The sequence below is a fragment of the Mytilus galloprovincialis genome, chromosome 11 (assembly GCF_965363235.1).
Source record: "Mytilus galloprovincialis chromosome 11, xbMytGall1.hap1.1, whole genome shotgun sequence".
NCBI classification, from domain to species: Eukaryota; Metazoa; Mollusca; class Bivalvia; order Mytilida; family Mytilidae; genus Mytilus; species Mytilus galloprovincialis.
In genome coordinates, this window is record NC_134848.1 from 57,057,227 (window position 1) to 57,072,645 (window position 15,419).

Sequence of the window (15,419 nt, forward strand, 5' to 3'; positions counted from 1 at the left end):
CAAGATAAAGCACGTGCTTGTGGTATGTGTGCTCACATGATAAATTGTACCTCAAACAACACTAAATTTGATTAAACTATCAGAATTTATCTGAACAAATATTTACACAGATGATATAGTGTAATGTGTATTACAAAACTTTTAAAGTTTGGTCTTATAATGATAGTAACAGAGGCATTTTGACAATTACAGGTCTGGTAAAATATGTTTTTCTTGGCCTTAACTGTCCTTGATCAAGTTCGAAATAATTCGGCCGAAATAAACAATATCGAATAGTATAGATAACCATGCTTCTTTGTTTACAAACACGTTTAAAGTGGAACCACGCATGTTCTAAATATTGGATTCAAATCCAAAGCAAATACAATAACATAGAGTGTGTCCGTAAATAAGGTCACAAAGAAACTCTTACGTAAGCTATATTATGTAACTATCTGAAATCAGATTAAATTTCAATATTAATTCAGCCTATATTAAAAAAAAATGGCGCAATTAGATGACTTTTTATTGGCGCAATTGATACCTTTTATTCTTAAATTGAAGTAGCGCAGAAGTAGCATTGGCGCAAATGAGTTCATTTTTTGCGCAAACAGATATCTCCCTTGAAAACACCGCAAAAACGCAACGGTGATTACATGTGCTCCAAAAGTGTTAATGCGCGTCTGATGCAAACAAAAAATGTTATTATTATTGTTAAAACGTCACATAATAGTGTTAATGGTTGACCTTCGGAACTGTTTTCTAAATGAAATGTTAGCATACCACACATACACCAGCAGTTGCGTCAATTTGTTCAATGTGTTAAGGCGCTTTCTAACTTCCGAAGTTTGGCACTATACTTACTTGCAATGAGCAAATTTAAATTAATTTTTTAAGAGAAATTTTAAAATGTTCTTCTTGGGAAGTTATTTGAATGCGTTATAATACTTAAATATTTTATCATTTTGTGGAATTATCTCCATTGGAACACAAATAATTACTCTTTATTATAGCAGAAGTAACCATTTAGTAAATGTTCCCCTGGGGCATTGTAATTTCCTCTAAGGAACAGTTACAATCTAGTAGTAAAATGGTCAACTGCGGAGAACATAGAATATTCTCATCTCGGGGATCACATGGTTTAATGTTCCTCTTGGAATACATGGCTTAATGTTCTTCTTGCGAACAGCGGTATGAAAACGGGGACCATTTAGTGTATTTTCCTCTCCGGACATTATTTAAATACATTAAAAATTTATCACTTAGTCGAAACACTAAAGATTTGTAAAGTTTGGAGGAAATTGCTTATACATGTAATTGCTTATATAGATGCTACTCTTGTGGTCCGATATCTATTTTCGCGTATCACACTGGACGGCGGGTTATATTACTTGTATCCGGTTGGCCTATCATGTAATATGTTACCAACATGCGATCTTTCCATTGGCTATTTATTAGGTCAATGATAACTTTCAACAGTCAACATGGAGCCGTACCTAGGTTAATTTTGGATTTTTATAACAAATGCAAAACAATATCAATCTTCTCCAGAAAATATATTTTTGTTAGATTTGATTTCATTCTGGAACTTAAAAATCTGCATATATATACAGTAGTATTAGTTCCTGAAAACATTTTCGCTATAACACACGTCAACTAATTTTTGGAGCATATCTTCCAAATTAGAAAAAAAAATCCAGTGTTGTTTTTAAACCAAAAGTAAAAAAGATTAAGTCTAAGATGCATACTTTTTTTAATTTTTTTTTTATCGGCTTTGAACTAGCTGTCAGTAACTGCGAGAACTCGCAGATCTGTACGTAGTGTTTTTCTGTTGTTGATGGGATGTACATTGTATATGTCCCCGTCCACGTCCACCCCGTTGTTTATAAACATATATTTTTTTTTAATTGTATCCATCTGATGATTTAAGCTTAATTGATTTATAAAGTTTGATCTTATGTTGTACTATGACACCACTGTCCCGGATTAGGAGAGAATTGGCACCTTCAAACTTGTTTAACCCCGCCACATTTTGTATATGCATGTCTCAAGTAGCCTGTATATCAATGGTTGTCCCGTGCTGTGCAATATATTTGTTTGTCGTTCATTACTTTAAACATAAAAATAGCCGTTAGTTTTCTCGTTTTAATTGTCTAACAATTGTCATTTCGGGGCCGTTTATAGCTGACTATACGGTACGGGCTTTGCTCATTGTTGAAGGCCGTGTGGTAACCTTTAGTTATTAATTACTGTGGCATTTAGTCTCTTGTGGAGAGTTGTCTCATTTGCAATCATACCACATTTATTACACAAACATATCACAATTATTCTTATTTGTTTATCAACAACTCGTGATAATTCGATATCGCTTGAAACCAATTCTCAATCGCTGTCTTGTATCAATTATAATAGTTATAATAATAAACTCGCCAAAGACTCTTTAAGCTATATATATTGATATCAAACATCTCAAATTGTAAGCATGCGAAATTAAATTTTAGCTCGTTTTGAAACCCATATATACATCGTATAAAAGTGAAAATGATTTAAATATGTGTATTCGACATGTATGACTTCAAAAAGGTATATTTTGTAAATATACTATATCCCATCGAAAATGTTCTTGTTGAACTCCTAAGGAATTGGTCAGGTTAGGCAGAGATAAAAAAAAAAAAAAGTGACCCACTTAGACATACGAGTTGACACTAAACGCTAAAACATCGTTTATCAATCTTGATGTTGTTTGTGAAGAGCTTTGAGTGTCAAACTTGTGTAATATTAAGAATAATAATTCTTTATCGTGTTAAAATAAAAACTGGTACATGCATACCTGAGATCAAAGTCCAATTTCTGTCTTCAATCTATAAGATTTCAATGATCATTTGTCGGTACATGCACACTTGTAACATATTAGTGGAAAACATATGTTCTAATTGTTGTCGCCACATTCCGGTCATCTTATGTGCGATTGTGACATCCCGAAATAAGACTAAGCACCGAATTCGCACTCACAATTGAGAATGGAAATGGGGAAAGTGTCAAATAGACATCAACCCGACTAAATAGTAAACAAAAAGACGAAGGCCACTTATGGGTTCTCAAAACAGAGAGAACATTCAGCACCCGGAGGCAGACTTCAGCTGGCCCCACAACAAAAATGTATACCAGTTCAGTGAAAATGGACGTCATACTAAACTCTAAAACATATAAATGTATGGCTAAAATTTAAAAAAAAAGAGTTAATATAAGTAACACTGCATATGCCACTAGTTAAACAGGATATGCTTATATTCCAAAGACCATGATGATGTCACCTCTTGTTTTGTTAGTGTTCTTGTTAATTAATTTTTAGTTTCCTAACTAGAGTTTTGTTAACTTGATACTAAAGTCTGAGAGTACATGGTTTATCTATTATTTGCACTAGGCTTTGAACGAAGTTTTAGTTTGTGTGAGTATTTGTGTCTATTGTGTTTATGTTGGGTTTTTTTCTGTTTGTGCCTCGTACCGATCTTTTCAGTTAAGGATGTTTGCTTGTCATGTTTTGGAATTTTTGTCAGATTTTTGAAATCCTCTGGTTTTATCCATGTGAATGCCTTCAATAAAAATTGCCCATAAACCCCTATTTTTCTTTTTATAAATCTTTGACATGTATAATTATAAGCCAGTTGTAAAAGTCTTAAATAATCTTATTTATTTTTTAATAGTTTTTGAGAACTTTAACTTGTCAATGATAAAGCTATGAAAAATCAAGAGAGAACATTTTCCCGCCAAAATTCCAATGGCTAAAATCTCTAAAACAAGCACATTTACCCCTTTATTTTTTGGGCTTTTTTGTTCATCAATTAATACCCTATCAATATAAAAATTATACCTGTTTTATGAAAAGGTTTTTATTTTGAAACTGGCCACCAAACTTTCTTAAGCATATCGCAAATTAATTTCACAATGCGTTGTGCGGTTCTGCCACTGTTAAATTATGGGGGAGGAATCTATTCTTATAAACATGTTTAACCCCGCCACATTTTTGTTTTGCCTGTTCGAATTCAAATGCTTATATATAGTACAGTGCTTGTTGATGATTTTCTATCTGTCATAAATGTTTTCTAAAATTGTATTCATATCAATTAGCCCGAAAGTTTTATCGTTTGAAATATCTGACATTTTCATGTCGCTGCCTTTTGTTGTCGACTCTATGGTATGGGTTTATCTCATTGTTGATGGCCATACGTTGGCCTATAATTACGAACTACATTTACCAGTTCATATTTTTCTATTTGACAATCATTCCAAATCTTCTCGTTTTAAGATTGTTTGTCTTTAAAACCACTTCATTTTAACTCTCGTGCTTTGCTTGCTATTTTATAATAAAATTTGAAGTGTCTTTAAAACCACTTTATTTTAACTCTCGTGCTTTGCTTGCTATTCTATAATCAAATTTGAAGAAATTTGTTTAAAGGTGTATAGCAATTACATTGTCCACACTATGGACTAAATCAACATTCAAAGGATGGGAACTATTTCCGGGACCAATTGAGGTGGGTTAAACATGCTTATTATTTACAATTATCAGCAAAGATATTAGGAAAACATGAAAGCATTGACAGTGCCAAAACAAATAGTCTGATAAAAACACCCGTTTCTTTAGTTATATTGATTTATACACAAACAAGTGTGACCTTTGTTTCGTTTCTTTTGTTTCATTCTTTCAGCTCAATAATTGTTACGCAATATATGCATGTTCATGATAGAATTGAGAATACATAAAGACAACAGTGGTATACCGCTGTTCGAAACTCATAAATCCCCCCAAAAAACTAAACTAATCCTGGTTACAAACTAAAACTGAGGGAAACGCATTAAAACTAAGAGGAGAACAACGACACAACAGAAACACAACATTAAAGTGTAACACACACAGAAACGAACTAAGCAATGTGAATTCACACTCAAATATAACAGGAAACAAACGACACAACAGAAACACAACGTTAAAATGTAAAACACGCAGAAACGTCATGACATCCTTAGACTGGCAATGTTTTATTAGAATTTTAAACATGTTTAGTGTATTAACAAGTCACAGGTCTTATGATTAGATATTAAATGTTTTCCATAAAATATGAGTCTTGGTTTATCAGAGGTGTATTACCACAGCACAATACATTTGCCACACCTTTTAAATTGACTCACTACAGATTCAGTTGACAAGTAATCAACACTAGAAATACCCAAAAGATAACATAACTTCAAAAACAATGTGCGCTTCCGATGAACTATTTTCCTAGTAAAAATAGTAATTGAAAGTTTTTCCTGTCGAAAGCAAGTAGTTGTATCCATATTTGGTTTGGATGTATAGAAAATACACACCGAGATAAAATAACTACAAGGAGTTCATTGTTACTGGGTTTTTTTTATCTCAAGGAAGTGCTTACGATTGTGGTAAATACATGCATTTAAATTTGTTTGCAGAACCAAAGCTTAATGCTATTTACACATTATTTTTCAAACATTAAGTTGGATATGCTTAATATGAAGTTTGTATAAGTGTACTGATTGTCAATACGATTATTTGTTGATTTTGATCAACATTGTAGAGTAATTTCATTTTTGTAAACAATTTAAATAAACGGTTTCTAGAAATTAACGAAAACGTTAATAAATAAAAAAAAAAAAAAAAAAAAAAAAAAAAAAAACCAACTCCAGTACAGTTCTTTGGCAAAAATGGATTTACAGTATGAGACGGTTGATGAAATCAAGAAGAATGAACATTGGTATGATACATGTGATGTTGCAGTCGCAAAGAAAAAAACTAACGATGCTCCACAGATCAGAAGGGTCGGTCTTTCGTGGAAGAACCTGATAATTCTGTTTCTTGTTGTATTGATTTTGTCACTTTGTACTTCCCTAGCTGTGTCTGTACTGATGAATATATCTAACGGTAAGTTTTCATGTTAATTATAGTTATGGGTGAACAAATTGATCACGATATATTAAAGTTTTAAGCATAAAGCAAACTTGTTAGAATTCGTATCAAAAACTGGATATCACATTCAAATTTGTACGATGAGTTTGTTTGCGGAACCCGTAAATTTGGATACGATCTATTAAAACGCATTGATCTTAAATGGATAGGCATCTCATTAGGAGTCATGCTGCATCTCTGTTTTTATAGATTACATGTATAGTCCCTGGATGAATGTCATATATCACAAAAAAATCTAAAATACATGTACCATTTGTATTCTTTGGTACGGTGTGTCATTGGAATTCTTTAGTACACTTTATATATGTAACACTCCCAAACATCTCCTGTCCCCCAAACGTATAATGAACTAAATTGATCAAGAACATTTTCAAGTTATATAGTACATTATTAAATGCGTAATTTCACTGAAACTTTGACATTTTTTTAGCTGCATTAATAATATAGAAATGAATTACAATATATATATATATGCAAAGTTAAATTTAAGAAAATGAAATAATCCAACTATAATTTGATACATGTTAAGTCTAATAGCCAGAAGTGAATATAATATAAACGTATATGCATTAAAAGATATTTAGGATACGTTAAGATGATAGAAACTTCAAGACACATATAATCAGGTAAAGAGACAGACTTCAATAAGAGAAAGCAAATTGAATGTTATAGATAAGTTGATAAGGAGCAAACATATTACAACACGTTACAACAAAAATGACAAAAATGATAATGCGTGAATAAAAAAATCACGCAAATACCGAACTCTGAGCAAATTTCAAAGCGGAGATTCATAATCAACTGGCAAAATTAAAAGCTGAAATGCATCAAACGAATGGATAACAACTGTTATTTACTGACTTAGCACCTGCATTTTCTTATGTAAAAATGCTAGATTAGACCTTGTTTTATATCTAGCCAAAAACTCAATTATATGCCAGTCGCATGAAATTCCATTTAATTGCCAACAATGTTTGCAAACAGATATGTGAAATGTCAAAATAGGGGTACAACAGTCAACATTGTGTTATACATGTTATACTAGTAATCTTAATCACCGACAAAAACAATAATTTCAGATAATTTGCCATTGTCATTACCTAAAACCGCGACAGACACAGGAAACACAATGCGTGATTGTTTAGCCATGAAAGAAAATGATAGTTTGAGCAGTGGGGTATACAGTTTAGTTCTTAACGACACAATGTTATTTGATGTGTATTGTGATATGACCACACATAAAGGAGGTTGGATAGTATGTATACATATGAGCTAATTATATATCTTTATTTCATAGGACACTTAATTAAGAAACAAGTACCATAATGAATCAGTTCTATAATATATTCTTTGGTTTCATTACGACAATAACAATCAAAACCAAGGAGTAAACAAAGACTCACAAAACCAAAGGACATTAACATCAACAGTTATAAATAAGAAATAAGAAACAACATGAACTCCACTAATAACCGGGAGTGAAATCAGGTGCTCCAGACGGATAAGCATTTCCTGCACCGTAAACGATATATAACGGATATGTTATTAGTGTGTAATTTCTATGTTTCATAGAACCACTTAGGAGCGTTCATTACTTTTGACACCGACTACAAATACGTCCTTATATTTGACAATGTGTAAAACAAAAGAAATATGTCAAACTGTCATGATAATGACATTTTTTAAAGGATTCATGATAAAAGTATTTTCTGTGATGAACATTCATATGATATTTGGATATATATAGACAAATGAGAATTGTTAGATAGATCAATTCGTATATTGGTGGATTGTTTGATGTTGAACTTTTGAAATGAAAAAAACAACCCAGAAATAAAATCTCTTCCGATTTAAAGATTTTAAAACATGAAAAATCCGTAAATCGATTTTATTTGAACCCGTAGGTGTTCCAGAAGCGATTTAACGGAAAGGAAAATTTTTACAGGGACTGGCATGCGTATGAGAATGGCTTTGGTGACCTTAACGGAGAGTTTTGGATAGGTACTATAAAAATTTTATGGAAAATTGTTCTCAGAAATAAAGATAAAGGCACACATTTGTATGATTAACTTTATGTGAGTCAAACACAAAACACAAAAGACATAGGAATAGATATCCATTTTCCCCCGAAATTGTGACCCTTGAACTTATAATGATGTTTTAAAATTTTGAAAAATACATTTTGTAAGTTTATGATAATGAATAAGGTGAATAATTTGCATGAAGATCAGGAGAAAATCATGCGAATATGTTACACATTTGAATCCTGCTTTGTTCTAGACCGGAGTATTGCGCAAGATTTTAAACGGAAGCGAAAGATACCAGAGGGACATTCCAACTCATAAATCGAAAAAAAATGACAACGCTATGACTATAAAAGACAAAAAACGTACAAATAATAGTACACACGACACAACATGGATAAATAATTACTAAGCAACACGATTCCACCAAAAACTGGGGGTGATGTAAGGTTTTCCTAGTTCACACGATACAAGTTACCCGGAGAAATAAGTCATCCAACTTAAACACATTTGTTTGACTCCCATCCGATTAGTGTTTGCTCTTACTCAATTTTCCCAAGGTGTGGAAGGGACCATTTTGTTTAACACGACAAAGGATAAAATCCTTTACTAGAGGTGAGCATGTTACTACAAGACAGCTGTGCTTTTTTTTCAATAAAAGGTAATTAACTATAATATTGTTTAATTTTATTTTTATTTTTAACGTTGTTGGTCCGGTAACCAGTAAGCGCCGATTTAGTCCTCAAACTTCAGGTTAATCGGATAAAAGATTTTAGACACTTTTTGAACATTAAAGTGTATATTTTAGTCGATTCCATTAGTTAATGTGAAAGATTTGAACTGATTTAGTCATTAAAGACGCTCAAATGTAAGCTTAAATATGGACAAACCTATCAAATATGCCATAATATATCCGTGTTCATTCTCAACCTTTATATATGTTATGTATTATTATGAAATACAACTTACTGTTAAATATTAAGCTAAAATCTTACTAGGAAAGTTAAATTAATTTTATACATACGTTTATTTGTAAACAAAATTTTATTCGTATGCAAATAATGCAAGTTGCTTCTAGTAGAATTCATATCAGCGATGCATAATTTACCAAAAAAACTAGACAACAGACCACAACAATAACAAACAACCGACTCCTCAGAAAAATTAAACAAAGACAAGCAACAACGTAAAACAAAAGCTACAATAGTTTGTCGTAATAAAGGTACTATATATGATAAGACTAAACAAAATGGTCCCTTCCACACCTTTCCCAAACCCAAGTGTTTTTTTTATATCAATCTAAACGTGAAAGTTTACACAAACGCTCAATATTAAGATCTGGACTGCGAGAAAAGAATCATGTGAACACACAAATTAAATCCTTTGTTTCAGGGAATAAATACCTACATATCTTAACACAAGTTCCTACAGAGCTGCGTATTGACTTAAAGGCTTGGGATCGCCAAACGAGGTATGCAGAGTACTCCACATTTGTAATTGGTGATGCTGAATCAAATTATACTCTATCTATTGATGGATATCACGGAGATGCTGGTAAATATTCTATTAAAATCTGAAATATTTACACATATGATAACCATACATTGTCGCGGAATAAACAAAATGTATTCGTACAATGCTTACCAGGTAGTATCCAATTCTAATCTCATAATGTTTAACCTAGTTCGAGTCGTCTTATTGTTTCTTTTTTTGATTTAAAAAAAAACATATTTGGAAGGATTCTACAGTGGTTATAATTCCTTAAGATTTCATTTGATTTCAAAATTACCCAAATATTTTACTTAATAAAAAACTTAAGGACTATTTAATTAATCCTTTCTTGTATGTTACATCTCATCGTTCTGAATTAGTGGTTATATACCTACATAACAAATCAAATATGTTGTCCTTTTTTCGCTTTGTAAACAGAGCTATGTTTATTTACATATATATAATTAAACATGCACATAAACCTATTGTTTACATTCTTGTTATTTTCATTTGTTTCCTAAAATATAAACTTGATAGCTGCTTATATAATATTTATGTTATGTTGTTATCAAACAACATACATGCATATTTACAATGTACCCTGCAGTTGGTTTTTAAACTTATGAAATATAAAAAAAATGAAATGCACTAACTTCATGAGGAGGAAACGGGAACAGTTAAACCTGTGAAGGAGTTTTTTGTACAGTTCAACATAACAAAAATATAATCGGAAAAAATGTTTCATGTGATGCTCTATGGTCATTTTAACATGTATAGGCGTTATAATTTGCCATAGTTTACACCTCGAGAGCGCTTAGTGTACATATCGACAAATATAATGCTGCCCATATTAAAATGTGAACAAAGCATGACATAAATGAATAACTTCTTAAATAAAAAAAAACGGTCAATACTACTAACCAAAGGCCTGTAATATTCTAGATTTTATTTTATTTTATAGTGTTCCGTTTATTTTTGTAGTTGAACATTATGCCGTTACAATGAGTTTACTCTTCAATTTCCTTAATATTCTTTTGGTTATAACCTTTCAATGCCAATGGCTTTAGAGCAAAATCATTAGATTATGATGTAACTGTTGTTGTTAAACCGATATTGACGAGTTTATACGAATCTATCTCACCTCTTATACATTTCAAGGAATAAGATTGGTCAAAAACAACCGCGGGGAGTCAGTGTAATTTTCATATTAGGTTAGTAGGCGGGGCTTGTTTTAATACACGTTAGAAGTGATGTAACATTCCTTTAAAACACATTTAAAGTTAATAAGTTGATAAAAAAGGTAAAAAAAAAAGAATTCGTTGTTGTATATGGACAACAAAAGTAGGTCATAATACTAAGTATTGAAGACTTAATCGTTTTGATAGGCCACTAGTCTATATACCACTTGTTAAGATAGTCGGTAAGATAGATTCGTTCTCATCCCATATAGAATGTATTGGCCCCGTATATATCGTACTAGGTCACTAGCACACTGTGAACTAATGTTGTTTCTTGATTATAAGCCTGTCACATTGAGTTTTTATACAATCGTGCTTGTCTATTATTGATTGAATCTACAATAGGCTTTGATTACCGTGATTAGGAATGTTTTGGGTGTATCAAGTAATGGAACTTGTCTTTCAGGAGATGGATTGGAATATCATGATGGACGGCAGTTCAGTACTTACGATCAAGATAATTCACAAGAAGGCAAACACTGTGCGAAAAGAAACAAAGGAGCATGGTGGTACAGGCTTTGTAGCTTCTCCTCGTTAAACGGAGAATATCTTAATGGAACCAATGGAACTGCAGATCAAAATGTGGGAGTTAACTGGGAAAAATTCAAGGGAGACTACTACTCGTTGAAATCGGCCTCTATGATGCTTCGTAGAAAGAAAAAAGAATGAACATTTTGTAATTACTAACAGGGAGCTGCTGCGACTTGTATCTGAATTCGTGTCTTTCGATATCATATCTTACAATTGAATTTTCAAAATATTTGAAGCTTTGGAGAACTTCAAAGTTACTAAGAATTTCGGAAATTTTACTTTTGCTTTTGCTTTGACACGTTTTATACTTAATAATGGTCCAATGTATAAATGTTCCGGACCATATGAGTATTTGGACCATACGCGTATAGTCATGACCATATGTGTATATACTCATATTGTCCGACCATACGCGATTGGTCCGACCGTACGGGTATGGTCCGACCGTACGCGTATGGTCGGAGTAATTTTAAAACACGTTTACTTTTAATACTAATGTCTCAATAATGTAAGTCCATTATAGTTGTCACATCAAAGGTCATTTGATTATATTTGATTATGATATTGTAATAATAATAATAATATTATTTACTAAATTTAAAATGGCAGCTTCACAAAGTTAGTTTTAACAAATAGTCAAAACTATAGTAATCTATGGTCATTACCGATTTGGCATAACGAGTGAATGTCAATATGTCGACTTTGAAAGATATTTTACAAACATATCTTAATGAACTGTTAAACAAGAAGTCAACTGTTTACTAACTGACTAAAATGTCGACAGGATTAATAGTTTAATGGTTGACACGAGAGAAGGACAGAAACAGGCACATGTGTACGCCCAGATTTAGACAAGGTGTGAAAGACATAGGGTTTCAACTTAAAACTTGTGCTGTTTTGTGTAACCTTTGTATTATAGAATTATAAAATCAATAAATTGCATGTAAAAGGGGGGATTCATATTAGAGGTACAGTCAAACTCATAATTCGATAATAAACTGACAATGTCATGGCTTAAAAAGAAAAAGACAAAAAGACAAATAATAGTACTCAAGACACAATATAGAAAACTAAAGACTTAGCAACACAACATCATTTTTTCTTAGATAAAGTTAATTGTATTATTGAAATGTTTCTAGTGCAGAAATACCTAAATGGTCCAAATACTCAAATGGCCCGTTAATAACCAAACGAGTATATACTCATATGGTCCGACCATACGCGTACGGTCGGTCGGACCATACGCATATGGTCGGACCACATGAGTATACGCATATGGTTATGACTATACGCGTATGGTCTAGAGTGGGATGCGCATATTCGCCGGGGACACGATTTCGCCGATTTACTATTTTGAGGTGTAAATACTTCAAAAGATGGCTGAAATGGAAGAAATATGCCGATGACTTAGATTTTCATAACAAATATGGTTATTTTTTTGAACTACGACAAAATTGTGGCACTTACCGCAAAGGACCGAAAAACGGACAACGATTTTCGGCCAATTTCCTAAATGAAAAACACAATTTCAAAAAAGTATTTCTTAGTAATTTTTTTTACTGATTGCCCTAAATTTCAGTTCTGTTCACCTTTAAAATGTCTGCTATTGCCATCTACAATGAAGTTGATTTGAAAAATATTGTTTAAAGCTGCAGTTATTTGGGTTTAAATAGATATATAAAAACGGCGAATATGTGTTCCCCATTGACAAAACATCAGGCAATTGCAAACACCCTTAAATCTAACTTTTCAGATGATTATTTTCAAACAAACACGTTTTCAAGCTTAAGAATATTTTGCATTTGAAGTTATCTTTATATAGAAATATCAGTATACTTCAAAAACATATAGACCTGAACATAAACTGTAGAAAACATGGAAAGATGTGGCGAAAATGAGCACCCCACTCTAAATACTCGTATGGTCCGGAACATAAGCACATACATTTGCATTTACATAAAACTGAGTTATTGTTACATTACATTTTGTGAAATTTGAGGATGTTTGTATGTATGTATGTTTGTATGTATGTTATTTATGATAAGTTCAAACATGTATATGCTTGCTGCCCAGTTAGTGATTAGGTAGTCATTTTCATCTTTTCCATTTTTCTTTTTTGACATAAGTAATTTTATAGATGTTGTAGTATAGTTCTAGAACAAAAGATAAAAAAGGACACGCTGGATGTAAGAACTTTAAAGTACTGATTTGAATTATAAAATTGGTAACACAAATTTAAACTACCCGCTCCACATATAATGAAACCCTGGACATTAGTCTGATCTCGAGCTACAGTTTTAAAGTATAATTGGTATTGTTTGTATCCCAATACAGCATAATTTGACCAAGTGTTAATATGCACTTTTTTTTAAATTATGTTACCCCTAAAAAATTATATCTTATTTTATTTATTTCAAGGTTTTGTAGGCAGATAACTCGCTTGTCCTATTCAAAACGAATGTTGACATCATGCTGCCTTTTTATCTCACCAGGCACAAAGAGCCCAACTGTGCTTTTCTCATCACTTAGCATCCGTCGTCCGTCGTATACTTTTACAAAAATCTTCTCCTTTGTAACAGTATAATGACATCTCATAGAACAACTAGCATTATACCACAGCTGACAGGTGTCAGATCTAAAATTGATATCGTAATGGATTATTTTTTTTATAATAATAATTTAACGTAACCAATAACTTAGATATAAAGAAATGTATTCTAGTCATTCTGTCACTACAAGAGTGAGTGATCTAAGTTGCAGAGGTTAAGGCGAAAAAAAGGTAAACATATAATTGATTACATACACTTCATTTTAATCTTGGTGAAAATGTGTCTCATTGGCAATCATACCACATCTGCTCAGATTTATATAGATATATTTCTAATTTAGTTTGACCAAAAAATAACGAGTTTGACCGTTACCACTTAACGGGGAAAACGGATATATAATATTATCTGATTATTACACGACGTATAAACATCAGATATAATAAGTTCAAAGTTCAATATAAGACCAAGAGCAGAAGGCTCGGTGGCTAATAACACATATGGTATGAAAATGTCATGTAATGGTTTTTTTTTATCATATGGTTCAACAATGGAAATTAAAGCGCTAATGCAAGGATTGTTAATGTTTTAAATAGATTGGAGCATGGCATGCACTTTTCAAAGACCACGTCCATCCATCAAATCAAATTGTATTTTACTTCTATTTTGAAAAATTTAACTTGGAGGTATAGAATATAATGAACCCTCGAAAAATCCTATAAATTGGAACTTAATGTAAATGTTTTATACAATTGTATCATTTTATCATTTACTTAAACAGAAGAAATGCAGACAAAAATAAAAAAAAATGCATTTATTGTATCATTTGTTTTGCATTTTACAAAATACATTGTCCTGTTTTCTTATATTTGTTTTGCATCCTACTTTCGTATGTTTTTTTACTGAGATGTATTTTCTAGAAAATGACCTCGAAATGCCATTCGATAACGAACAAAAATCTAAAGGCATGCAATAATAACTTGAAGCAGTTGATATTTTTTTTTAATAAAATCTGAAATGAGATACAGGATATACGTTATTACAGCAAAACAAAGCATCAAGCTCTTTATCTATATATAAGTCTTTTTTTTTTAAATTTTGGATAACAAATATCTTTTATCGGTATGATTTAAAATTGAGTCGTACTGCATTTTACAATTTATTCATTGACAGTTGAATGTATGCTCTTCTTTTATTATTTTTTGTATTGTAACTTTTTGAACGTGTAAAAAGTTCTTTTTTCGAAATCAAACACACAGCAAATATTAAATATTAAAAAGTAAACAATGTACAAATTAGACTCTTCAAAATGAGTGACAAAACTTTATCGCACAATAAATGAAAACCCGTACCATTTATTTGTCCTGCTTTTTTAGTTCTGTTATTTACATATTATCAATTTATAGCAATCTTTTAAACAATTTGTTATTTTGAAACAGAGTTGCGATCATAATTAAATTATAGTGTCCTACTAGAATACTGGTTTTTCGAGTGATTTGATCGGGTTTGTCCGGTTGTGATCACTTTTGTCGAGTAAATATGATCACCTGGTTTAATCCACCGGTTTCTACATAAAAAATACTTGTACCTAGTCAGGATATGACAGTTGTTATCCCTGTGTTTGAGC

General features: G+C 31.7%; 1 protein-coding gene across 1 annotated transcript; it reads left to right on the plus strand.

Moving 5' to 3' along the window:
- The first annotated feature begins 5,413 nt into the window (after positions 1-5,413).
- LOC143052437 (microfibril-associated glycoprotein 4-like) lies at positions 5,414-14,640 on the plus strand. The gene is made up of 5 exons (XM_076225468.1): positions 5,414-5,917; positions 7,042-7,217; positions 7,867-7,963; positions 9,379-9,540; positions 11,122-14,640. Exons 1-5 carry the CDS (start codon positions 5,701-5,703, stop codon positions 11,382-11,384), a joined length of 915 nt encoding a protein of 304 aa, XP_076081583.1. The 5' UTR covers positions 5,414-5,700; the 3' UTR covers positions 11,385-14,640.
- Positions 14,641-15,419: the final 779 nt, after the last annotated feature.

Bases quoted from the DNA above. Each gene is read 5' to 3' on its own strand.
- LOC143052437 (XM_076225468.1), top strand. From the start codon at position 5,701: ATGGATTTACAGTATGAGACGGTTGATGAAATCAAGAAGAATGAACAT. The intron at 7,218-7,866 runs GTATGTATACAT...TTGAACCCGTAG, and splicing joins CACATAAAGGAGGTTGGATA to GTGTTCCAGAAGCGATTTAA. The intron at 7,964-9,378 runs GTACTATAAAAA...CCTTTGTTTCAG, and splicing joins TAACGGAGAGTTTTGGATAG to GGAATAAATACCTACATATC.